At 40.2% G+C, this 27782-nt stretch overlaps 1 protein-coding gene across 1 annotated transcript in view; it reads left to right on the top strand.

Annotated features, from left to right (window-relative positions):
• Positions 1 to 27782, top strand: part of igf1ra (insulin-like growth factor 1a receptor) — a 242427-nt gene that overhangs the window by 204650 nt on the left and 9995 nt on the right. The window contains exons 11-20 of the mRNA XM_034176564.1: positions 2350 to 2639; positions 2723 to 2865; positions 4646 to 4811; positions 4928 to 5030; positions 5217 to 5287; positions 5369 to 5598; positions 6924 to 7028; positions 7232 to 7391; positions 7546 to 7675; positions 15697 to 15831. Coding sequence (XP_034032455.1) covers positions 2350 to 2639; positions 2723 to 2865; positions 4646 to 4811; positions 4928 to 5030; positions 5217 to 5287; positions 5369 to 5598; positions 6924 to 7028; positions 7232 to 7391; positions 7546 to 7675; positions 15697 to 15831 — 1533 coding nt within the window. The remainder of the gene's footprint in view (positions 1 to 2349; positions 2640 to 2722; positions 2866 to 4645; positions 4812 to 4927; positions 5031 to 5216; positions 5288 to 5368; positions 5599 to 6923; positions 7029 to 7231; positions 7392 to 7545; positions 7676 to 15696; positions 15832 to 27782) is intronic.

Genomic DNA, 27782 nt, shown 5'->3' with positions numbered 1-27782 from the left:
GTGTTTTTGACTAATTTTTGGTGAAATGATATGCCAAAAGTAAAGGTGTATGACTCTTGAACACGTAATAAAGTGGCCATTTACTGTGAACAAATTGACAAAAAAAACTTTTTAAACTTTCAGAAACACAAGTTGGCATCAAGTTTAGAGATTCTTGGGTATTTAGGCATAAGATTTTATTTTAATTTTATTCAGTGTGAAGTTGGAAATTGAAGGGGTGATGATGAATATCATTAGTGCATATGCCCCACTGGTAGGTTGTGTGATGAAGGAGAAAGAAGATTTCTGGAGTGAGTTAGATGAGGTAGTGGAGAGTGTGCCCAAGCATGAAAGAGTGGTGATAGAAGCGGACTTCAGTGGGTATGTTGAGAAGGGAACAGAGGTGATGAGGAAGTAATGGGTAGTAGATATGGTATCAGGGAGAGGACTGTGGAAGGACAGATGGTAGTTGATTTGCAAAAGGATGGAAATGGCTGTGGTGAATACCTACTTTAAGAAAAGGGAGGCACACAGGGTGACCTATAAGAGTAGAGGAAGGTGCACACAGGTGGACTACATTCTTTGTAGGAGATGCAAGCAAAAAGAAATTGGAGACTGTAAGGTGGTGGCAGGAGAGAGTGTAGATAGACAGCATTGGATGGTGGTTTGTAGGATGACTTTAGAGGTAAAGAAGAAGAAGAGAGTTAGAGCTCAACCAAGGATCAGATGGTGGAAGCTGAAGGAGGAAGACTGTTGTGTGAAATTCAGTAAGCAGGTGAGAGAGAATTTACAAGGAAAGCAAGATGGTGTATAGATTTGTCATGTACTGGGTAGAACCTATCAAAAAACAAAATGATGTGCATCATTTGATTAATTATTATTTTTGTATATGAAAAAAACCCTTATATTTGATTTTTTTTTTAATTGGGGCAGGGTTGGTGGGTGGGCGGGGGGATCTTTACAATATTTATTATCTAGCTTCAGAAAGGCCCATACGTATTATCATCCATTTCTCAAACAAAGAGGGTTCTCAAACTTGTTGACCTGCACCAGCAGCCAGTAGACACTCTATATATAGGGAAGCAACCACTAATTGTTCAACTTTTTTCTTCAGTCTTCTAGCCGTGTTGCAAAATGCAAGAGATTGACTGTTGCATCAATATGGCGGTGCAACGTGGTGACCTTCATGAGAGGGCCTACTCCCATGTAGAAGGGCTCCTTCACAGCTTATAAAAACACATTGATTCATTGTTTCAGTTAATGAACAGATGGTTATGAATGCCATGTTTGATTTTCACGTCCGCCAAGCACGTAATAAAATCATCTGCATTTATTTATTTGTCTGTCTGTCTGTTAGCAGGATTACGTCAAAACTATTGCACGGATTTTGACTAAATTTTCACCACAGATAGATATTAGATCATGGAAGGCTCCATTAAATTTAGGAGGTGATCCAGATCCAGATTATGGATCAAGATTTCAATTTATATAGGCTTTGAAGGATTAAGTCAGAATTGTTTCACGGATATGACAGCACAATGTAAATCTAAGATCACGAAGACACTATTTTGTTTCAGCTTGTGAATTAAATATCAAATTGCAACATCTTGATCAGTCGGACCATTCTGGATCAGTATGTAATTATTGCATTGTGTTGTGGAATCTGGATCCAGGTAAAGTCCGAGTCACGATGTGAATCACATCTTTTAATTTGAGTCCTCGTCAACCTTTGGCGGACATCAGAAATCTCCGATTGCTCTTGTTGCTAATAAGAACTCCCTAAATCCTACACACTGTAGCTTTAAATGCTTAAATATAGGGGTGTGGTTCTATACTGTGAGGCCTGCAGATTCAATAGTAATGAGTACTTCTGTCTGATGTCATTGCCAGTTAGTCTACAACATCACAGAATGAATTTCAGGAAAGATTTGATTAGACAGCCTGAGAATATTTCCTGATTTATTAATTTTGTTCTATTCTTGGTGGCATTTAGTGGAGCTCTGTGCTCTGTGCTCTTTCTCGTTGGTTGGGATGTGTTGGACAGCAATAGCCATTTAGGTTCATGCATCACTGGAAACATTTCTGAATCTCTGTAACTTTTTTCTCTGTTCACCTCATTATGATCCGTCTGACCTCATTCCTCTACAGCTCCACAGAGAGTCGTCTGCAGCAATATGACGCGCACGCACATATACAAACAAACACTCCACCTTGTCCAGGGAGATGCTTCAGTGTGCTGTAAAATGCTTTGGGGGGCTATAAAGAACAGAATGATTTGTTTCAATGGGATTTCCACCCATACTGTAGTTTTATTTTAATCATCATATCAGCACTCATTATTTTGTCATATTTAACACCTTGGTATTTCAGACCCCCAGACCGTCGCCGTAGAGACGTCTTTGGTGTGGCTAACAACACACTGCTGCAGGACGTTGCTGGTCGGGAAAACATCACCACTCTCGGCCCATGGGAAAATAGTACATATGGAATACCGCCTAAAAAGGAATACCCCTTCTACGAGGACAGGAGCACGACCGAGTACTTGGAAATCTCTAACCTGCGACCGTTCACTGTTTACCGGATTGATATCCATGCCTGCAATGAGGAGGTGAAGCGTTGCAGTGCTGCAGCCTTCGTCTTTTCCAGGACCAAACCTGAAGGTGAGAACCCCACAGGTTTGGATGCAGTGCACGGACGTCTATACTAATTCGTAATGTCTCGTAATACTGTGTTTGTGTCCCAGATAAAGGTGATGACATACCCGGGAAGGTGATCTATGAGAAGGACGAGAAGGTTGAGGGTTGTGTGATGTTGCACTGGCCAGAACCCGTCATGCCCAATGGACTCATCCTGATGTATGAGATCAGGTTCCGTCTGGGAACTGAGGTAATCCGTACTGGACAGTATACATTTAGTAAAAGGACAACATTTGGCCATTTGAGATCTGTTCCCGTGTTTAGCTAATCCAGACAAGTGTGTAATTTACACACTGCTACGAACTTTTCACCTGGTAATCCAGGTTTCATTCATAACTCTATGTAATGCAAATGCTATAATTATGCTTAGAATTAAATTTACAGCTACTGGCAAAAAATAATATTTACAATATGTCATTATTTTGTGTGGGGAAATAGTTTATAGAATAGAATTAGATGAACTCTGCATCATCGATGCTCTGGTTCTACAAAAACACAAAGCTGGTGACCATATACCATTCACTACAACTAACACAATACATTTACCTCACAGAAAGAAGGTTGTGGGTTTGGTTCCTGCTCTTTCTGTGTGGAGTTTGCACATTCTCCATGTCTGCGTGGGTTTCCTCCGGGCACTCCGGTTTCTTCCCACAATCAAAGACTTGCTTATTTAGGGTCTGCTCCTTTCTCTGCCCCTGACTAAGGCAGCATCTCTACATCTGAAGTTGGTCCCCAGGCGTGTACTCTGGCTGCCCACTGCTCCTAATGGTTGGATTGTGTCTAACTGTAATTTGGATGGGTTAAATGCAGAGGACACATTTCACTGTATGTTTGTATAATGACAATTTCTTCTTCTAAAATTAGAAGACAGTCCTATTACGTCTGGATTCCGTATTGTTAAATGGCTGCGAGTCTACGATTCCTCTTGGACGGAACGCTTATCTGCCTGAGGTTACTTCTCCAGGCATGGCCAATACCCATTTACAGCTTGTTTGACTGAGACGATGCTGATTAATTGTCTTGGACACAGACACAGACGGGTAGAATGAGGGTTTCAAATCGAGGTCTACATAGTGACAGACCAGCTCCTTATCCACCCGGCTTCCTGCTCTACTCAGCTATTGATCAGGCGCCATTGGTAACTGCTCCCATGTTGTGAGCTTTGATTGGCTGAGCTTATTACACGAAGGTCACAGCAGCTTGTGCTATGTGAAGACAATCGCATAACAGAAAATTACTGCTGATCAATTTCTCTTTTCCAACAAGAAGGGGCAATCGGCAAGAGTAACATGCCTTACATGCTTGACATCAAGTCATGGAAATGGGTTACGTATATGCAACTCAGTGATACTGTAACACATAGTTCTGTTTGGCCTTGATTTTTGATCAGTTCTGTCCAAAACTTAACCACTTTATACTTTGATTAACACACAACTCTTACACCTTTTTCCACTGTCAGTTGCTTGAGTTGAGCGCTTATAACCTTGAATTTGAGTTTTTAAAAGTCGCCCATGGTGAAAGGTTTTGTGAACCCACAGAAAGGTAGTAATATATAGGTACAACCATAGGTATATCTTTAGCCAAGTCCTCGGAATAGTCCATATAAATATCTCCTTTATATAAACATTGTGCAAAAATTTTGACCTTTATCTGTGACCTTGATTTTTAACATATTTTTTCTAACTCAAATCACTTTGTCTTTGGCCTGACTCAATCGTTCCACCAAGTTTGGTGTAAATCACATCAAAACTGAATTATTTTCTTGAAACATGGATGGACACACAGGGTCGAAAACAATATAATGTTGACATTATAATTATCGTCTGGTCTGTATTTCTTGAACTTTAAGGTATATTATAGGGCATAAACAGCTAGTTTGTGGGCTGCGTCTGACGCTTGGGTGGCCAGTTTGACACATTTACCAAAAGCCTTCACATTACAATAACCAAAGTGCATTTCCCTTCATTTAGTCTGAGAAACACGAGTGTGTGTCACGGCGTCACTACTACGAACATAAAGGGACTCGGCTGACCAACCTCGGTGCTGGTAACTACTCTGTCCATGTGCGTGCCACTTCTCTAGCAGGGAACGGCTCCTGGACAGATACACTGTCCTTCTACGTGCCTCCACCCAAACGTAAGAAAACATTTCTCCTGCATTCATTTCTTACAATTTTCACTCATGCAGTGTTAATTTGAAATGACACTCCTCTATCAAAATCCAGATTTTTATTTTGGTTTCTTGTCCTGTAGGGGAGAATAGTGTTCCATTCTACTTGGGCATCGTCATTCCTCTCATAGCGATTTTTGGCATTGCCTGCCTCATCATGATTCTTGTCTTTGTTAACAAAAAGAGGCAAGTATTCTTGGTTCCCATATGGCCAAAAACAGATCTGTGAATATATTGTACTATATTGATAATGTCAGGAAAACTAATACACAGTGTAATGTTTTGAGCCGTCGTAGGTATTTTAGATGTTTATACAGAGAATTACACTGACTACCTGCCCTGAGGTTAACTGAGCTGTGTTTATGTAAACAGGAACAGTGACCGACTGGGAAATGGCGTCCTTTATGCCTCTGTCAACCCAGAGTACTTCAGTGCTGCTGACAGTAAGAATAGTCTCCACACCAAATGTTTAACATCTTCTTATATCAGTGTACGTGGTGATGACTTGCTGTGTTTTGTGCCAGTGTACGTCCCAGATGAGTGGGAGGTGGCGAGAGAGAAGATCACAATGCACAAGGAGCTGGGTCAAGGCTCCTTTGGCATGGTGTATGAAGGCTTTGCCAAGGGAGTGGTCAAGGATGAGCCCGAGACACGCGTGGCCATCAAGACAGTGAACGAGTCAGCCAGTATGAGGGAGCGGATTGAGTTTTTGAACGAGGCCTCTGTTATGAAGGAGTTCAACTGCCACCATGTGGTAAGAAGGACACGTCCAGATCAACATATTCATCCCAGTGACGAGTGTATGAAGTGAAGCAGAAGTGGGATATCGCTTTGATGTCGACAAATTATTTTAATTCCTAACTCCAAATCAATAATTTGATCCAACCTGAATATCGGATCTGAATGAAAACATGCATGTGCACTGTAACAAATTTCCATTTTAATTTACAGCAAACTGCTGGCAGCTGGAGTTGTCAGCATTATACTGTAACTCCAGAGTGTTGCTTTCTATCTGTGTGTTTTTTCCCGATGCTGTTTAGATATTTGTGGAGTATTTTCATGTCCGACTTGGTTTTCCTAATTGTGTTTTTAGCTTTCTGGTTTGTAACGAATGTGATACGCGATCTGGACAGATTGTCATGCCAATGGGACGATATGGGAAAATATCAGATTGGAAATCAGCCAGTCAGAGTGCACATAGCGTCACAGTCATATAATAAACAGTTTATTACTGTAAAAAGATTATAGTACTCTCCCACTGTTAAATTACAATAAGCAGCTGTGGTTGCCAGACTACTTTTTAAACCCAGTAAAACAATTCAGTGAGACTTCGTTGGGCTTCTTCCATTTTTTTTTCTGTCTTGCGATCACCACAGGAGGTTCGGTTTGTGATCCAAGGAGAATGGGACATGAACCAGGGATATTCTGTTGAGAAATACGATTATAAAACATTGTAAACTTACAGAGCAATGGGCTCACCCAATTGCCACTCCAGTTTTAAGAGGTTAAGCCCTTGATGATGTAACACAGAAGAAATTTTAGGAATAATTTGAGACCAGAATCAAGACTCCACATCAAAAATCTGCTTGGGTAGCAGCTTGCAATGTAATGGATCATACACTCATACACTGTGGAACAAAAAATTTAACTGGCCTGTCGCATCTAATAATTGAAAATGAGACTTGATTCATCTTTCCAATAGCAGACCAGAATATTTTGCAGATTTGGCAAATAACTGTCCATAAATAAAGTAACACATTACAGTAAAGTCATGTGACAATACAGTTATTACTAATTCCTAATTCATTTGCATGGACATAGACAGAAAGGGTCAGGAGCTCACAATTCTAGTCAGTTGGCATGCTCCATAGCTTCCCTTTGTAAATCTACTGTCACAACGAAAAAGAAAATTAATTTTAAAGTAAATCAGTTATGCTTTTGTTTTGTTTTTTTGACACTGACATAATTCTTGGTGCTTCAGTTAGCATAGGTTCTGATCTTAACCTAATGTGTTTTGTAATGTAATAAACCTATACCAGTGAGAGTTCTCAGAGCCGTGCTGCACTGTTATTGGTGTAGGTGCGTCTACTGGGTGTGGTCTCCCAAGGGCAGCCGACCTTGGTGATTATGGAGCTGATGACCCGTGGAGATCTGAAGAGCCACCTGCGCTCTCTGCGCAAAGAAGTAAGCAGCTTTTCCCCCGTCGCACCTCAGCTCCATGCCACTTAAACTCTAACAGCAGCACATCGGACACGCACACATTCAAACCTTTTTTTTAAAGTGCACGTACATGTAGCACCTATCACACACGTTGTAATGCTGAACGTCAACCCAAGACCAGTTTCTAGTCTTTTACCCTCTCACGATCACCTGTTGTTCTGCCACAGAACGCCACCAGCCAGGTTCTACCGCCACTCAAAAAGATGATCCAGATGGCTGGGGAAATTGCCGATGGCATGGCGTATCTAAACGCCAACAAGTTTGTCCACAGAGACCTGGCTGCTCGGAACTGCATGGTGGCAGAGGACTTCACTGTGAAGATCGGCGGTAAGAGTCGTAAATTCAGCAAGTGCCTGACACGTACACTCAGTGTTGATGACAGAGGGAGGAATTGAGGGAATGGCTCTCAGGAGCGCCCCCTCTCACACAGAATAGTGATGTGCAGTTGCTTCTTCAACCTCTGTTTTTATCCTTTCCTCAGATTTTGGCATGACCAGAGACATTTATGAGACAGATTACTATCGAAAAGGAGGGAAAGGCCTCCTGCCTGTCCGCTGGATGTCTCCAGAGTCCCTGAAAGATGGCGTTTTCACAACGATGTCTGATGTCTGGTATGACACTACATCACTGTGTTACTGTACAGGCATAAGATAAAAGTAGAACCATGCCCTGATGTGTGCAAACTACAGTATTTCAGCAATATCTGTAAATATGCTGAACATGTTCAAGCCACTGAGAGAACATGCAGATACTAGGAGTGTGCATCTCCTGGTATGCACAACTGAGGAGCGATTCTTTATATGATGGAACAGTTAGAGTTGGTGTGTTAAGATACAATCCGATATAATTGCTGGTTTAATGTAGACGTGCATTTTCTAGGATAAATTAGAATAAATCAGAAGTGGTGTTGCCTACTTTCAAATACATATTTCATGAAAAACCAGGGACATTATTCAGGTATTTGTTGCTGTGATGCGACTAGGGTTGTCATGGAGATACTAATCGATACTAAAAATTGCTATCGGATTCGATACAAATTATACATTTGTAGCAATACCAACCATATCAATACCAACGGTGCTGTCTTTGACTCCTCCAGTTAAGACACAACTTCACACATATGCCTCTTCGTTTTTTTTTTGTCATTTTTCTTTTGTGGTATTGAAAATCGTATAGAGTATTGAGCATTTTACTGAGTCATGGGATAGATTAAAAAATTCTAGTTTCATGGCAGTCCTAGAGCCTGCACATTGCTGCTGCCTCTGCTTGCTTCTAGTTTGCCACTGGGGGGCAGCACCACATACAGTAGCAGAAAGCAGTTAGAAGCTTAGAAGAGAAAGCCAGCTGTTGTTAGCATAGCATAAACAGCGTGGCAGAACTTTCCCGTTCTGAAGTGTTCTGACAGTATGAACGAATTGTGAACTGAACATAAAGTTCAAAGAAGTACATTTATCTGTTATACTGCCTCCATGTTGATTTTGCTTTTACTTCACAAAGTCTTGCAAGAGCATCATGCTGACCTCTGAACTTTGAACCTGTTCCTTTGAAACAAGTTAATTCAACCATTTTATAAGCTTAACATCAAGCTATCGACCAGTTTACAGCACATTTAGATCAATTCAGGGCTCCGTGCAATCTATTACTTTAAATATGATTTTCAGTTTGTATTGGTTAATTGTTACATCCTTCGCAGATACCTTCACGACCCACATTAACATTTCTAGTTAAAGGGTTGAACATGTAATTTAATTTCTTTGGATTAGTCCTTCCAAAACCATCCAAACACATGTGAATGAATTTTATTCGGCACGCACACACACATACTTAACAAAAGAATCTCTCATAATACAAAAGAAAACAAAAACTCAAACAAAAGAAAACAAAAACTCAATTTCCCAGTTTTGTACAGCCAAAAAGGTGAAGGCTGAAGCAAAAGCTTATAAACGCCCCCCCCACCCCCACCAGTTGCTATATACACATATATGTACACCCATACAACAAATACCAAAAAAAGAAAAAAGACAAGAAAGACAAGCAGAGACAATATAGATTAATTGTAAAGGAGGTACGCCCTCAAATGTATACCCAGAAGTGCATTTTTGTTTTGGTGGAACAGGCTGTGCACACCTCACTCCCAAGATGACTGGAGTCTGTTTGCTTCTGACACGCATCACGTCTCCTGATTTGCTGTTGGAAAGCATGAAATCCCAGCACGTAGCCGTGTCAGTGGATGCTGAGTGCAACTTACAGTCAGCCAGCAATGCTCACAGAAATGTTTCGAGATATATCAGACTAGTGTGGAGAAATAGATTCATTGTTCAAGCACATCATGGTCTTAATAGTTTTAATTTACGTGGAAATAAATTAAATTTCCACGTAAGGACATTACGTGGAAATTTGACTTACATTACTTCCTGGTGTCTAGGCAGAGTCTAACCCCGCTCTTTATAACAGGAATTAAGTATTATAAAATGTGGTGTTTTCTTAATTTTTTGCTCCGCTGCTGTGTGTGTGACTTTCCACGTGCTCGAACTGTGTTCGTGCGTGTGAACATGAGCGTGCACCAAACATTTTTTTGTTGTTTAATAACTGTGGGAAGTTTATTAAATATTCAGTATTTCTGAAGATATTTAAAATAGTGTACTTAAAATATTGATGTGCCAATAATACTTACCATCAGTGTAAGTCTGCATTCAGCATTTCATAACAAAAACAGTTCTGTAGGGTGTAAGCTGCCCCTGTGAAGACAGGGCAGGGATTCTTCCATATATGACAAAATGGTGTAGAATGTTGACTTTTTTTTTTTTTAACAGTCTGTCAGTCAGTGGAACCGAAACCTACAATTGTGCTGCAGTTTTGAGGCAGGAGTAATATTGTTGTGGAGAAATACAATTGTTTATGGGCTTCCTTGCAAGTTTTTGTTTCCCAGCTCAAAGTGTCCCACGGGTCGGTCACAAAGAGTGGGTCTAAACTGCTCCAGATGTTCCTAAATGAGAGGTTGGAGTGCCAGCACAAGCCCACCTCTACACTGTGCACTGTATCTTCTTTGATGTTGCACAGATGAAGTTCATTGGAAGACATTCTGGGCACCAAAGGAATGAGACAGTTGGTGACTTATTTCGTCGATTAAGACAAGCTGTCAGAATGTGGTTTTGTCTGTCAGCACAAACCTGTTTCAGCCACTCACATCCTGTGTTGCAACGGGCTGTTTAGAAAAGGTGTAAAATCACATCAGTCGTTAATATATGACTACAAACTTCATGGTCAAGTTAAGAATTTTTTGCCTCTGTGAAGAAAAAGGTAATATCAGAGAGACATCAGGGTGAAATGAAATGATTGTAATTTCTCTGCCAGCTTTAAGTCATCTTACTGGCAAATTGACAATCTATATCATAATATGCACACATGCGTGCATATTGTAATGACAGATCATGGAGAAACCGAGGAGAGCTGACATTTGCCATTTGGTATGCTCATGTACTTTGGGTGAATGATGAACACTGTGTAAACTGACAGTTGATAAGACAAATATTTTTTGAGAAATTAACGATTTTAGTGATTTGGCTCTATCCGCTGTGGCGACCCCGAACAAAAAGGCAGCAGCCGAATGGATAATACTTGCAACCTTTTGTTGCAACCTTTAAATGTCTTAGTTTAACAGTATTGTTAGTGTTATTGTTTTATTGTGTTTTTGTTGTTTAATTGGTTTAGTCATTTTAGTTAAGTGTCATGTTGCTGTTACCATGAGTGAGATAAGTGTCATGTTGCTGGCACCATGAGTAAAATGTGTATTGCATTTGTCTCTGTTTGTGCATGTTTAAAAATAGAAGCACGTACTTGCGGCAGAATGTGGAAAAGACAAAAACCTCTCTGCGCGTGTGTGTATGTGTGTGTGTATAACTTCGAACATGGACAAACTGAGGAGGGCTGACATTTGCCGTTTGGTCTGTATTTTGGGTCAAGGATGAACATCAAAACAGAATGACTAACATTTTTGCAGAAACTACAGATATTAGCTAATGTTGCTCAATACATTCTGGACTAACATGCCATTCCAGCAGGGGGTGATGAATTATCTTTATATTAAAAGTGTGAGTGCATGTGTGGTTGATTTTATTAAGTTCAATGTAAGTACAATATACGCAATTGTAAATATGTGAAAAATAAATGGATGAAGTAAAAATAAAATAATAACAATAATAAATATAAAGACAATACTAATAGTGTGTATATGTTAACAAGAACATAAACAATGTATAAATACACTAAGACAGTAAATTAACATTTAAAAACATTACAAAATTAACAGGAAAAAGGGGTTGAGTTCTTCTTGAGGTCTTAGGTCTAAGGTTCTAAAAACATTCAGGACTCACACGCCATTCCAACTCATAGAAGCTTTGCTTAATTTATTACCACCCTTGAAAAATGTCAGCTACCTATTTTATAAACACTACCCAAATCTAGAGCCCATGGATCACCATGGGCAAGGCACTAGTCTGCATTATTTTTATGTTTATTTTTCCAGATGTTAGGTTTTATTTTGGTTTAATTGAGATAACATATGGAGTGTTATACTGTATACTGAGCACAGATCCTTTTGTACAATGTTATCCTGTTCTCCAACATGAATAATTTGTCGTGGCTAAATTTAAAAGACCATACATACGGGGGAGGTTGGAAACATGGAGTCTGAGTGGACCGTGTTCTCCACCTCCACTGTCGATGCGGCCGCTCGTAGCTGTGGTCACAAGGTCTCTGGTGCCTGTCGCGGCGGCAGTCCCCGAACCCGGTGGTGGATACCGGAAGTAAGGGATGCCGTCAAGCTGAAGAAGGAGTCCTACTTATCTTTGTTGGTAGGTGGGACCCCAGAGGCAGCTGACAGGTACCGGCAGGCCAAGAGTGCCGCAGCCTGTGCGGTCGCAGAGGCAAAAACTCGGGTCTGGGAGGAGGCCATGGAGGAGGACTATCGGTCGGCCTCGAAGAGATTCTGGCAAACCGTCCAACGCCTCAGGGGGCAGAAGCAGCTCTCCACCGGCACTGTTTACGGTGCGGGTGGGGAGCTGTTGACCCTGACTGGGGATGTTGTCGGGCGGTGGAAGGAATACTTTGAGGATCTCCTCAAGCCCATCGTCACGTCTTCCAAAGAGGAAGCAGAGACTGGGGACTCAGAGGCGGACTCATCCATTACCCAGGCCGAAGTCACCGAGGTGCTTAGAAAGCTCCTCGGTGGCAAGGCTCCTGGGGTGGATGAAGTCCGTCCTGAGTACCTTAAGTCTCTGGATGTTGTGGGACTGTCTTGGCTGACACGCCTCTGCAACATCGCGTGGCGATCGGGGACAGTGCCTCTGGATTGGCAGACCGGGGTGGTGGTCCCTCTGTTTAAGAAGGGGGACCGGAGGGTGTGTTCCAACTATAGGGGGATCACACTCTTCAGCCTCCCCGGTAAGGTCTATTCCAGAGTACTGGAGAGGAGAATTCGACCGATGGTCGAACCTCGGATTCAGGAGGAGCAGTATGGTTTTCGTCCTGGTCGCGGCACACTGGACCAGCACTACACCCTCCATCGGGTGCTCGAGGGTTCATGGGAGTTCACCCAACCAGTCCACATGTGTTTTGTGGATCTGGAGAAGGCGTTCGACCGTGTCCCTCGGGGCACCCTGTGGGAGTCCGGGGTCCTTTGCTAAGAACTATCTGGTCCCTGTACGACCGCAGCAGGAGCTTGGTTCGCATTGCCGGTAGTAAGTCAAACCTGTTTCCAGTGCACGTTGGCCTCCGCCAGGGCTTCCCTTTGTCACCGGTTCTGTTCATTATTTTTATGGACAGAATTTCTACGCACAGCCAGGGTGTAGAGGGGGTCTGGTTTGGGAACCACAGAATCTCGTCTCTGCTGTTTGCGGACGATGTGGTTCTGTTGGCTTTGTCAAATCAGGACCTTCAGCGTGCACTGGGGTGGTTTGCAGCCGAGTGTGAAGCGTCCGGGATGAAAATCAGCACCTCCAAATCCGAGGCCATGGTTCTCGACCGGAAAAAGGTGCTTTGCCCTCTTCAGGTCAGTGGAATGTCCTTGCCTCAAGTGGAGGAGTTTAAGTATCTCGGGGTCTTGTTCACGAGTGAGGGACGGATGGAGCGTGAGATTGATAGATGGATCGGTGCAGCATCTGCAGTGATGCGGTCGCTGTATCTGATCGTCGTGGTGAAGAGAGAGCTGAGTAGGGGGGCAACGCTCTCGATTTACCAATCGATCTACGTTCCGATCCTCACCTATGGTCATGAGATTTGGCTCATGACCGAAAGAACGAGATCGCGAGTACAAGCGGCCGAGATGAGTTTCCTCCGCAGGGTGGCTGGGCGCTCCCTTAGAGATAGGGTGAGGAGCTCGGTCACTCGGGAGGAGCTCGGAGTCGAGCCGCTGCTCCTCCACATCGAAAGGAGTCAGTTGAGGTGGCTCGGGCATCTTTTCTGGATGCCCCCTGGACGCCTCGCTGGAGAGGTGTTCCGGGCACGTCCCACTGGGAGGAGGCCCCGGGGAAGACCCAGGACATGCTGGAGGGACTACATCTTTCGGCTGGCTTCGGAACGCCTTGGGGTTCCCTCGGATGAGCTGGGGGTGTGCGTGCATCGGGAGGTCTGGGCGGCTTTGCTTGAGCTGCTGCCCCCGCGACCCGACTCCGGATAAAGCAGAAGAAAATGGATGGATGGAATGTTTATGAGTTCAATGGTGCAAATATTTCATGAGGTGAAAGCTGGAACAACCCATTCAATGAGGTGAAGCCGAGTTCTTCTTCTCTGGCGTTTAATGGCAGCCGGCATCCTTGTTGGTGCATTGCTGCCACCTGCTGCATCAGTCTGTTATAGCAACACTAAATCCTTTCAAGTCCAGCGACAGATTTTTTTTTTTTCATGCAATCGACTAGAACTCAGTCCGTCATCGACCGATCGGTTGGGCATGCCAGTTGTACACAAATGACATCTTTAAAACAGATAATTTAAAGCAAAAGTAATATAAAAGAAATCCTAATAAAAATTAAGTGATTATGTGTGTGTGATACACACACATAATCACTTAATACACACGGCGTTACTTCACAACAGTTACGGCCCCTTCACACATAACCCGAAAGACGCACAAACCAGAAGAAAATCCGCAAAACAAAAATGAAATGGGGAACCACGAAACATTCCACTTGCTGTTGGGAGGAATGCACAGTCAGACAGGCGTGCACAATACCGCGGCAATGGTTTCGTTTGCGCGCACGAACACAGTGCAAACACGTGGAAAGTCGCACACACAGCAGTGGAGGGAAAAATTAATAAAACACCACAATTTATAATTTGTAATTCCTGTTATAAAGAGCGGATTAAGCCTCCGCCTAGACATAAACCAGGAAGTAATGAAATGACGTGGATTACTGTTCTCTCTTTCATGTTTTACATGAATTACCCAATGTGCTCGAGTTGGCCGGCTCCCGTCTCATGAAGAGCCGGCTCTCCCGTCGTGAACACATGCAGCTGGCATGGCGTGTCCAGCGTGCAGTGATCCACTGCAAAGGTGATCTGTATTTTAATTATTACAATGAGGGGAAATCTAGCAGTGATGCGTGCCTCGCGGGGGCGTCCTCTGGGGTGATTTCCTGCATGGCACGATATTCACCAGTGTAGCGGTGCACTGATGCAGCGGTCAGTTGAAGCAATATGTGTTTTAATTTATTTCCACGTGAGAACAACATGCTGATGTCCGCGCTTCATGCTGTAGTTATGCGACTTAATATCCTACAAGCCACTACAGGTGTTCCCCAAGCTATGACTTGCGAGCACAGATATCTGACCAGCTCCATGTAGCAGGGGGACACGCCCACCTCTGTCAGCGGACCTCGCAGCTCACAGAACAAAAAGGCTTACTCTCTGTTGCTGTGTTCTGTGATTTTAATGTTATGCTTGTATTATTATGACTCACTCCACAAGCCATTTAAGTTGGGAGAGGGGGCGGACGATGATGACACACGCCATTTGTATGTGTGCGTGTGTGGGGGGGGGGGCAACCTTTGCAAACTGTTCTCTTGCGGCACAGGGTTCAGCACAGTTACACCCATGTATGTTGCTAGGTGACGCCATACTCGTGTTGCACTTTGACCAATTTCACAGACAGGTTGAATGTGATTGCCTGCTGTCTACTATCATACCAGGTGCGCGAATAGTCCCGCCTTTTCTAAGTGGGCAGTGAGCGGTGTTAGATGTTCGTGTGTGACACCTGGAATTTGGCCGACACCTGCCGAGAGGGGCAACGAATGAGCACGGTCAGGGCATTCGCTGTCTTTCAGCCACTTGTGTGCGCGAATGGTTGTAACAGGTGTACGAGGCGTTTGAGGCAGCTCCAATGTTTCACGAATGGTATGCAGTTCCTCCTTTTTGCGCTAGTCGGCTTCAGTCGTGTTATGTGTGAAGGGGCCCTTAACTTCGCTCTGATGTATTTTCAAATTAAAGAAAATAAGGTTTATTTTACAAAGGAAAACACAAAAAGTGCACAACCCTAACATGCTTTAAAGTTAGCAAGTCTACTGCAATATCTTTTCCATATCAAAATAAATTGCAGTTCTTTTAGAAATTTCATCAACTATTTCATTTGTTGCTGCAGGTCATTTGGCGTGGTGCTGTGGGAGATCGCCACCTTAGCAGAACAGCCCTACCAGGGCATGTCGAATGAGCAAGTGCTGCGCTTCGTCATGGAGGGAGGACTCTTGGACAAGCCTGACAACTGCCCCGATATGCTGTAAGTCTCTTTGATCTCCGGCTGTGTAATTTTTTGCCCATTTTCCGGCTGTCTGGGTTTATGCTGCAACATCAGTGTAAGCTGCATCCTTTTATCCTCTACTGCCACCATGTTGCATGCTTTCTCGCCCCGCAAATGTTTTGCCCTGTGTCTATTTTAGGCTGTGGGGTATCATGTGGTGTGTATAACAAGGTAGAGCCAAGCTGAGGGTTGACATTAACGTCACAGGTTAAATACGGCGTGTTGACTACATGGGCACAGTGGTCATGTCACAGTGAGAAGCCTCCTCAGCCCATAGAAGGGTCGCTGTGACCCGTGTGTGAAAGATGCCCCTCATTCCTGCCATCAGGAGGGAGACTGTTATTGTTTGTCGCTCAGAGTAGAGAGAAAAACAAGGAAAATGGTTGTTACAGTACAGGTAGGTGGTCAACAATCCATATAATGGTATATTTTAAACATTTTACGGTATACTGGTATATTATTTTTTTAAAGACACAAACTTGACCGTTGTCTGCTTGAAATGTGGAACTTGACCCAGTTCTAAGTGGACCATGGTCCACTTCAGTTATGATGATAACACAAAAGGAACCAACAGACGTAATATCCAAACCAAATGTGAATTCCACATTTTAGAGTCTGAAGAGACGCTGCACATTGAGTTGCTTGTTGACAACAACTGTAACTCTACACATTTTGGAAAAACCACAAAACCATACAGTGATGTGTACATTGTTCAGCAAAGTATCTGCAGAGCAGGATGTTCACCTGTCTGTACACTGTAGTCTAGAGTCACTTAAAAAAACAGGAAAAACTTCATGAAAGTTGGGGGAAAATTACTGGAGGCTAGAGAATAGGGGTAACTGTTATTAGTACTTCATTTAGCCGGTTCTCACAATGGGATCCCAGAGCTGCGGCTGTACTGTAAAGGTTTGGTCCGATTCGAAATGTTGCCATGTAAACATAAACTGAATCAAGGGAGAAGGTGCAAGATGTTTGATTGTTGGTGACGTAAGAAGTGTTTAAACAGACTTTATTGCTAAATTGTGAACCGAAAGTATATTTTCAAACCAGTATATACTGTTTATGACGGTATGGTGCCCGCCACTATCTTATATTACGGCCGAACTTGCCTGGAAGGAGAGTGGGTCCGCTCAGGGCGAACAATGAGCAATTACAGCCTCAAGAACACAGCAGCATTCAGCAGCAGCTGACTACGCCGATGCTGCTAACACGCTGCTAACGGAGCTAATAATGCCAACACTGACACTGCTAACACGCTGCTAACGGAACTGACTACGCCGACGCTGCTAACACGCTGCTAACACGCTGCTAACGAAGCTAACAACGCCAACACTGACGCTGCTAACACGCCGCTAACGGAGCTGACTACGCCGACGCTGCTAACACGCTGCTAACGGAGCTGACAACGCTAATGCAGCTAACGGAGGTAAGGGAACTGATCTCATAATGCCACCAAAGAAAGTTAACTCTGGTGCTGAGGAGGAGTTGGAGGAGATCAGGAAATCTCTTAACTTCATGTCGAATGAACTGAGTAAAGTCTCTAAACAACAAGGTATGCTACATGATTTGATGGGTGAAATAAAACAACTGAAGAACCTGATAAAGGAGCAAGATAAGAAAATAGACAGGTTGGAAAGTCGAATTGAAGATCTTGAACAATATATTAGAATGGATGAGATAATCAACGTGGCAACGTGGACGAGAAATTGCAAAGTAATGATCCGTTTGAATGGTACACCTGAAGAAGCAAAAGTTGTGATGATAAGAGAACTCAAAGACTTAGAACAATACAAATAAAACTGAAACGATCACGGCTGTTAATAAGGAGTCTACATTTTTTTGGTGGAAATGTGCGAAGACTGGAGATTATGGATAATCAATTGTGGACAAATGTTTGGCCTTATGGCTTTAACAGACAATGAAAACAACAAAATAAATAAATGACAAGTATGGATATGGATTATACTTTTCCATTCAGAGATACTGACGATGAAGATTTTTTCTGTAGTGGGAATGACTGTCACGGTGGACCCTCATCAAAATGTGTTGAAGAAATGAACTTTAAAACCTTTGACTATGTAGATCATAAGATGTATGATCCTGAAAGTAATTTTGACTCAGATAATTTTTTTTGTAATATTAACAACAATAATACTTGAGTATTACACAGATGATCAATTTAATAATAACATTAAAATGGAAAATGCATTATCAGTTATACATTTTAATAGTAGAAAACTCTATAAAAACATTTCCAAAATTAAAGAATATTTGAGCAAACTAAAAAAGTTTAATATAATTGCAATATCAGAAACTTGGCTTAATGATGAAAAAGTTATTGATATGGGACTGGATGGGTATGAATTATTTATAAAGAACAGGGTGAATAAAAAAGGGGGAGGTGTTGCCTTATATGTAGATAAAGCTTTGAGATGCAGCCAGATTGAATGTATGTCAAGTACTATAGATAACATATTGGAATGTATAACAATTGAAATTCATGTAAAACAAGCTAATAATATTATGTTAAGTTGTATCTATAGAACGCCAGGATCATGTCTTGACACATTCAATGAAAAACTTGCTGCCATATTTAACCATTCTGATAAGAAAGTGAAAATAATCTGTGGTGATTTTAATATAGATTTGTTAAATCCGAATGGACATCAAAAAACAACAGACTTAATCCATACAATGTACAGTAACTGTCTTTTCCCTGTAATTATAAAACCAAGTAGAATAACACTGGACATAGCTACATTGATAGACAATATATTTACAAATAAAATTGACTCTGAAATAGTTGGTGGACTTCTCATAAATGATATAAGTGATCATCTTCCCGTTTTTGCAATTTTTCAAAATTATTTTGGGACTCAAACTAAATTAAGGAGTTCTACATTTAAAATGATAAGAAATAGAACATCGGGAGCTATGGCTGCCTTCAAGGTGGAACTTGGGGAACAAGACTGGACTGAGGTTTTTGTTAATGAAAACCCTAATAATGCATATAATGCATTTTTGTCAACTTTAATGTCATTATATGAGAAACATTGTCCCGTAGTAAAAATTACTAGAAAGCACCAGTGTTTAAATAAACCACGGATTACAAAGGGAATAGAGGATGCATGTAAAAAAAAAATTTAATCAATTTATAAAAGAGATTCATAAAATATAGGACAAAAGATGCTGAAACAAAATATAAGTTATATAAAAATAAATTAGTAAATATTATAAGAATGAGTAAGAAAGAATATTATCATACATTATTGGAGCAGAACAGGAGTAACACACAAGAAACATGGAAAGTATTAAATAGTATAATTACAAAGGGTTCCAAAAGGAAGGAGTATCCAGAGTATTTTATAGCAGATAAAGATATTAAGATTGATAATATTAAAGAAATAGTAAATGAATTTAATGAGTTTTTTGTACATGTTGGTTATAACCTTGCAAAAGAAATTCCAGAATCAAGAATTAATTATGAAAGAGATAAACATATTATCAAAAACTCTTCCTCCATGTTTATTAATGCTGTAAATGATAGACAAATACTTGACATTGTGAAAACATTTAAGAATAAAAAGTCTACAGATTGTTTTGATTTTGACATGTTAAAAGTATTATAGAGTATATAGTGCAACCATTCACATACATTTGCAATTTGTCTTTTCGAACTGGTATTTTTCCTTCAAAAATGAAAATAGCAAAAGTTATCCCTATTTATAAAAATGGGGAAATATGCAAATTGACCAATTATAGACCTATATAATTACTTCCACAATTCTCAAAAATTTTAGAAAAATTATTTGTTCATAGACTTGATAAATATATTGATAAACATAATTTTTTAAGTGATAACCAGTATGGCTTTAGAGCAAAAAGGTCCACTTCAATGGCAGTGATGGAATTTGTGGAAGGCATTTCTACTGCAATGGATAATAAGGAATATACTGTTCGTGTTTTTATAGATTTAAAAAAGGCATTTGATACTATTGATCATAATATATTGATGAATAAACTGGAGAGATATGGTATAAGAGGGTTAGCATACACATGGATGAAAAGTTATTTAGATGACAGATATCAATATGTGCAACTAAATAATGTAAAATCAAATCAGTTGAAGGTTACTTGTGGGGTCCCTCCAGGGTCGGTGTTGGGTCCTAAATTATTCATATTATATATCAATGATATGTGTAATGTTTCCAAACTATTAAAGTGTGTTTTATTTGCTGATGACACCACTCTTTACTGTTCTGGTAAAAACCTAGAACAGCTTCTGACTACAGCGGAAAAGAAATTAAATATATTAAAAAACTGGTTTGACATTAATAAGTTATCTCTGAATTTCAACAAAACAAAGTTTATTGTTTTTGCCACTCGACAAATTAAAAACCCGGGTGCAATCAGAGTTAATAATATTGAAATTGAACGAGTGTATGAAAATAAGTTTCTTGGAGTGACAATCGATCATAAGCTTTGTTGGAAACCTCATATAAACATTGTAAAATCTAAAATGTCAAAAACTATTGCTATACTTTATAAAGTAAAGGATGTCCTTAACAAAAAGTCACTATACATACTTTATTGTTCATTACTACTTCCTTATATTACTTATTGTCTAGAGATATGGGGTAACACATATAAAACTAGCACTCTTCCTATTTTTAGGATGCAAAAAAAAGCTATAAGAATTATTAATGGATGAAATTATAGGGAATCAACTAACGCTTTGTTTATTGAGAGTAATGCCCTCAAATTTTATTATTTAGTGGAATTTAAAATGGCACAGATAATGTATAAAGTACACAATAATTTACTTTGCCGCAGTATTCAGAAGCTGTTTGAAATCAGAGAGAGTCAATATGATTTGAAGGGAACAAGTATTTACAAAAAATTTAAGATACGAACAAATATAAAGCAAAGATGTGTTTCTGTAAGAGGTGTTAATTTATGGAATACCTGTGACAATGAATTAAAAAGGTGTACTTCATTTTCATTATTTAAAAACATGTTTAAAACTAAAATATTACAGAACTATATAAATCAAGTATGAAGAATGATAATGTAATTAATGTAACTTTTGTTTGTATTATTATGAAATTGTATTTATTTATATATTATTTTTTCTAAAGTGCTTCAGTTTGTTGTTGTTTTTTTCTTTTTTGCTCTTATACGAGCATTTCATATTGTGTTGAATTTGTTTTTGTAAAAAGGTTCATCTGAGATTTTTTTTTCAGTCTGTTGTGTTTCTCTGTTCAATGGAACCATTGAGCTGACTTTTGCTGTTAGTTTTTGCTGACGGAATACAACAAGGGATCATTTCATCGGGGTCAACAGTCATTTTCTGCATAAATTAAGCCCAAGATCTGCTGTGAGGGTTCCTGCGGTTCAGAGGAGTTTGTGAATTTTGTTGCTTTTGGCTGTTGCCATAGTAACAGTTCAGTTTCTGACAGAGTATTCAGTTGGAGCCATTAAAAATGTATCTTGCAAATAATTTCATGCCACACTGCAAAAATGCAAAATCTTAAAAGGTATATTTGTCTAATTTCTAATCAGAATATGGAATTACACTTACTGTAAGACACAATCACTTAAGTAAAACTTTGCTCAACTACAAGGACTTGATTTTATATAATATATCTTAAAAATATTAAGTGAAAGTGCTTGGAAACATCTTGAGTCCAACCTGAGAAGAAACAATCTTTTTAGACTCACCATAGAATTTTTTTACCTGCTGTGTTATTTGTAAAATACGGCGACGTGGAGCTGCCAGCCATATAAATATAATTTGACTCAGTAACATGTAATAACATGAAAGGTTTCATGTTATAATGTGATATTTATTACGTTATAACGTGATATCTATCACGTTATTTTGTGATGCACAACTATCATGTTATTTCATGATATAGTATTTTCACGTTTTATCGTGAAATTATCATGTTATTTCGTGATAAGAAGTTATCACGTTATTCTGAGATATGAATCTATCACGTTATTTCATAATATGAAATTATCATGTTATTTTGAATTATGAAATTTTCATGTTATTTTGTGATAAACATTTATCACGTTATTTCATGGTATTTTTACGTTATAACGTGAAAACAATATGGTTTTACTTTGATACACAGCCATATACCTGTTCTGCTATTCTGCCACTAGAGGGCGCTAGAATACCAGTAAAGGGCGCTACTTATCTAAGGCTGTTTGCTTTTTTTTTTTTTTTACTCTGATTATACTGAAAACAAATAGCAAAAGTATTGACTCATGCTTTTTATTGATCCTTAAATCCCCCTACATCACAGACGAGCCATGTTCCTTGACTGAACCTGAGAAGTGTTGAAGCGCTGAATTACCTGAATAGCCTACATATCATGAAATAACATGATAAATGCTTAACACGAAATAACGTGATAGTTGCATATCTCAGAATAACGTAATAATTTCTTATCTCAGAATAACGTTATAGTTGCATATCTCGGAATAACGTGATAGTTGCATATCATGAAATAACATGATAGTTTATCTCGGAATAACGTGATAATTTCATATCACGAAATAACGTGATAATTTCTTGTTATAACGTGATAATTTCTCGTTATAACGTGAAAATAGCGCATCATGAAGTAACATGATAATTTCATATCACGAAATAACGTGATAAGTATCACGTTATAACATGATAAATATCACGTTATAACATGAAACTTTTCACGTAATTACATGATACTGAGACAAATATATATTAGGGCTTGGCAGCTCAGACCTTCCGTAGTAAAAGATGTAACACTTCCAAGTAAAAGTAAAATGTACATCAAAATGAGTTTTCTAAGATCAATTCAAGAACTTATTTCTGTCAATCTTAACAAGTGAATTTTCACTTGTTCCCCTGGCAGATTTTTTTAACTTGTTCCAAATTAAAAACACATTGTTTTTATGTTTAAAATAAAAAATCTACCAACTCTTGAAATAAGGTCTTGAAATGAGCAGAGAAAACTTATTTTGATCTATATTTTACCCATTTTAGGAAATAATACGGTTTTAAAAATGTCATGGTGAGTCAAAAAAGTCACTGTGTCAGATATAGCCCAAGATGTTTCTAAGACTTTTTTTACTTAATGTTTTTAAGATGTATTCTCGAAAACAAGTCCTTACTGAAATTTTACTTAAGCGTTTTTGTCTCATCTATATTATAATAGCCAAGTGGCCTCTGTGTGCGTGCGTGTGTGGGTACATGTGTATGGCTTTGATCATGGAGAAACTGGGGAGAGCTGACATTTTCCGTTTGGTATGCTTCTATATTTTGGGTCAAGGATGAACGCTGCGAAAACTGAAAGTTGATAGGACCAATATTTTTTGAAGAAATTAGCAATATTAGCTAGCAACAGTGAACAATCCACATTGTGCTGCAATGCACCATGGGACCTAAGGTTTTGGAGTTTTAAATGTTATTGTGGTTCATGTTAGTTTGGCACAGCGTTGTTAGTGTTATTGATTTATTGTGTTTTTGTAGTTCAGTTGGTTTAGTCAGTTTAGTTAAGTGTCATATTGCCGTTACCATGAGTGAAAAGCATACTGCATTTGATGTCTTCCGCCACCGTCTCTGTTTGTGGATGTGTAAAATTAAAAGCACCTGTTTGCAGCAGAATGAAGAAAAGACAAAAAGCTCTGCATGCATATGTGCATATAACTTCGTTCACAGACAAACTGTCGAGAGATGACATTTGCCGTTTGGTATGCTTATGTATTTTTGGTCATGGGTGAGCACCACCAAAACGGAAAGCTGATAGAACCAATATTTTTGGAGCTAACAACACTGAAAAATGTGATAGTTACATTCTGGACTCACATGCCATTCCAGCAGGGGGCGGTAAATCATCTATATATTAAAAGCATACGTCAATCAATTCAATCAATAAATTTTATTTATATAGCGCCAAATCACAACAAACAGTTGCCCCAAGGCGCTTTATATTGTAAGGCAAAGCCATACAATAATTACGGAAAAACCCCAACGATCAAAACGACCCCCTGTGAGCAAGCACTTGGCAACAGTGGGAAGGAAAAACTCCCTTTTAACAGGAAGAAACCTCCAGCAGAACCAGGCTCAGGGAGGGGCAGTCTTCTGCTGGGACTGGTTGGGGCTGAGGGAGAGAACCGGGAAAGACATGCTGTGGAGGGGAGCAGAGATCAATCACTAATGATTAAATGCAGAGTGGTGCATACAGAGCAAAAAGAGAAAGAAACACTCAGTGCATTATGGGAACCCCCCAGCAGTCTAAGTCTATAGCAGCATAAGTAAGGGATGGTTCAGGGTCACCTGATCCAGCCCTAACTATAAGCTTTAGCAAAAAGGAAAGTTTTAAGCCTAATCTTAAAAGTAGAGAGGGTGTCTGTCTCCCTGATCCAAATTGGGAGCTGGTTCCACAGGAGAGGAGCCTGAAAGCTGAAGGCTCTGCCTCCCATTCTACTCTTACAAACCCTAGGAACTACAAGTAAGCCTGCAGTCTGAGAGCGAAGCGCTCTATTGGGGTGATATGGTACTATGAGGTCCCTAAGATAAGATAATTTAAGCAATGCCGTCTAATAATACTGCCTAAGGGAAGCATGTATAAAGTGAATAAAATTGGTCCTAGCACAGAACCTTGTGGAACTCCATAATTAACCTTAGTCTGTGAAGAAGACTCCCCATTTACATGAACAAATTATAATCTATTAGATAAATATGATTCAAACCACCGCAGCGCAGTGCCTTTAATACCTATGGCATGCTCTAATCTCTGTAATAAAATTTTGTGGTCAACAGTATCAAAAGCAGCACTGAGGTCTAACAGAACAAGCACAGAGATGAGTCCACTGTCTGAGGCCATAAGAAGATCATTTGTAACCTTCACTAATGCTGTTTCTGTACTATGATGGATTCTAAAACCTGACTGAAACTCTTCAAATAGACCATTCCTCTGCAGATGATCAGTTAGCTGTTTTACAATTACCCTTTCAAGAATTTTTGAGAGAAAAGGAAGGTTGGAGATTGGCCTATAATTAGCTAAGATAGCTGGGTCAAGTGATGGCTTTTTAAGTAATGGTTTAATTACTGCCACCTTAAAAGCCTGTGGTACATAGCCAACTAATAAAGATAGATTGATCATATTTAAGATCGAAGCATTAAATAATGGTAGGGCTTCCTTGAGCAGCCTGGTAGGAATGGGGTCTAATAGACATGTTGATGGTTTGGATGAAGTAACTAATGAAAATAACTCAGACAGAACAATCTGAGAGAAAGAGTCTAACCAAATACCGGCATCACTGAAAGCAGCCAAAGATAATGATACGTCTTTGGGATGGTTATGAGTAATTTTTTCTCTAATAGTTAAAATTTTATTAGCAAAGAAAGTCATGAAGTCATTACTAGTTAAAGTTAAAGGAATACTCGGCTCAATAGAGCTCTGACTCTTTGTCAGCCTGGCTACAGTGCTGAAAAGAAACCTGGGGTTGTTCTTATTTTCTTCAATTAGTGATAAGTAGTAAGATGTCCTAGCTTTACGGAGGGCTTTTTTTTATAGAGCAACAGACTCTTTTTCCAGGCTAAGTGAAGATCTTCTAAATTAGTGAGACGCCATTTCCTCTCCAACTTACGGGTTATCTGCTTTAAGCTGCGAGTTTGTGAGTTATACCACGGAGTCAGGCACTTCTGATTTAAAGCTCTCTTTTTCAGAGGAGCTACAGCATCCAAAGTTGTTTTCAATGAGGATGTAAAACTATTGACGAGATACTCTATCTCACTTACAGAGTTTAGGTAGCTACTCTGCACTGTGTTGGTATATGGCATTAGGGAACATAAAGAAGGAAACATATCCTTAAACCTAGTTACAGCGCTTTCTGAAAGACTTCTAGTGTAATGAATGATGATTAAAGTGGTGGGTGGACTCATTTACATTTTGAGCAAAGCCAAATGAGTCTAATAATAGATTAAATGCAGTGTTGAGGCTGTCATTCTCAGCATCTGTGTGGATGTTAAAATCGCCCACTATAATTATCTTATCTGAGCTAAGCACTAAGTCAGACAAAAGTTCTGAAAATTCACAGAGAAACTCACAGTAACGACCAGGAGGACGATAGATAACAACAAATAAAACTGGTTTTTGGGACTTCCAATTTGGATGGACAAGACTAAGAGTCAAGCTTTCAAATGAATTAAAGCTCTGTCTGGGTTTTTGATTAATTAATAAGCTGGAATGGAAGATTGCTGCTAATCCTCCGCCTCGGCCCGTGCTACGAGCGTTCTGGCAGTTAGTGTGACTCGGGGGTGTTGACTCATTTAAACTAACATATTCATCCTGCTGTAACCAGGTTTCTGTAAGGCAGAATAAATCAATATGTTGATCAATTATTATATAATTTACTAACAGGGACTTAGAAGAGAGAGACCTAATGTTTAATAGACCACATTTAACTGTTTTAGTCTGTGGTGCAGTTGAAGGTGCTATATTATTTTTTCTTTTTGAATTTTTATGCTTAAATAGATTTTTGTTGGTTATTGGTGGTCTGGGAGCAGGCACCGTCTCTACGGGGATGGGGTAATGAGGGGATGGCAGGGGGAGAGAAGCTGCAGAGAGGTGTGTAAGACTACAACTCTGCTTCCTGGTCCCAACCCTGGATAGTCACGGTTTGGAGGATTTAAGTAAATTGGCCAGATTTCTAGAAATGAGAGCTGCTCCATCCAAAGTGGGATGGATGCCGTCTCTCCTAACAAGACCAGGTTTTCCCCAGAAGCTTTGCCAATTATCTATGAAGCCCACCTCATTTTTTGGACACCACTCAGACAGCCAGCAATTCAAGGAGAACATGCGGCTAAACATGTCACTCCCGGTCCGATTGGGGAGGGGCCCAGAGAAAACTACAGAGTCCGACATTGTTTTTGCAAAGTTACACAGCGATTCAATGTTAATTTTAGTGACCTCCGATTGGCGTAACCGGGTGTCATTACTGCCGACGTGAATTACAATCTTACCAAATTTACGCTTAGCCTTAGCCAGCAGTTTCAAATTTCCTTCAATGTCGCCTGCTCTGGCCCCTGGAAGACAATTGACTATGGTTGCTGGTGTCGCTAACTTCACATTTCTCAAAACAGAGTCGCCAATAACCAGAGTTTGTTCCTCGGCGGGTGTGTCGCCGAGTGGGGAAAAACGGTTAGAAATGTGAACGGGTTGGTGGAGTACACGGGGCTTCTGTTTAGGGCTACGCTTCCTCCTCACAGTCACCCAGTCGGCCTGCTTTCCCGGCTGCTCTGGATCTGCCAGAGGGAAACTAACGGCGGCTAAGCTACTTTGGTCCGCACTGACTACAGGGGCCTGGCTAGCTGTAGAATTATCCACGGTGTGAGCCGAGTCTCCAATTCGCCCAGCCTGGCCTCCAAAGCTACGAATAAGCTACACTTATTACAAGTACCATTACTGCTAAAGGAGGCCGAGGAATAACTAAACATTTCACACCCAGAGCAGAAAAGTGCGGGAGAGACAGGAGAAGCCTCCATGCTAAACCGGCTAAGAGCTAGTAGCTGCGCTAAGCTAGCGATTCCTAAAAACACGCAAAGTGAATAACGTGTAAATAATTTAGAGGTGATTCAGCAGAGGGAGTGCTTTAGTTAAGGCACGTGAAGATTACACTGTGAAACAAATCGTTATCTAGGTAACTAGATCAATCTAACTGCGCAGATTAAACAGCTAACAGATACAGCAAAACACCGCTGTGCTCCGGAACAGGAAGTGATACAATACCGCAGTGAGAGCCAACCACCAGTAGAGGTAAGCAAGAGCAAAAAAATTTGCAGATCTACGTGTGTGATTTTATTCAGTAAGATCAATGTAAGCGTAAATAATATAATTGTACGTACATTAAAAGTACATGGATGACACAAGAAT

The sequence above is a fragment of the Thalassophryne amazonica genome, chromosome 8 (assembly GCF_902500255.1).
Source record: "Thalassophryne amazonica chromosome 8, fThaAma1.1, whole genome shotgun sequence".
Taxonomy (NCBI): Eukaryota; Metazoa; Chordata; class Actinopteri; order Batrachoidiformes; family Batrachoididae; genus Thalassophryne; species Thalassophryne amazonica.
This window is presented reverse-complemented; position numbering and strand designations above follow the sequence as displayed.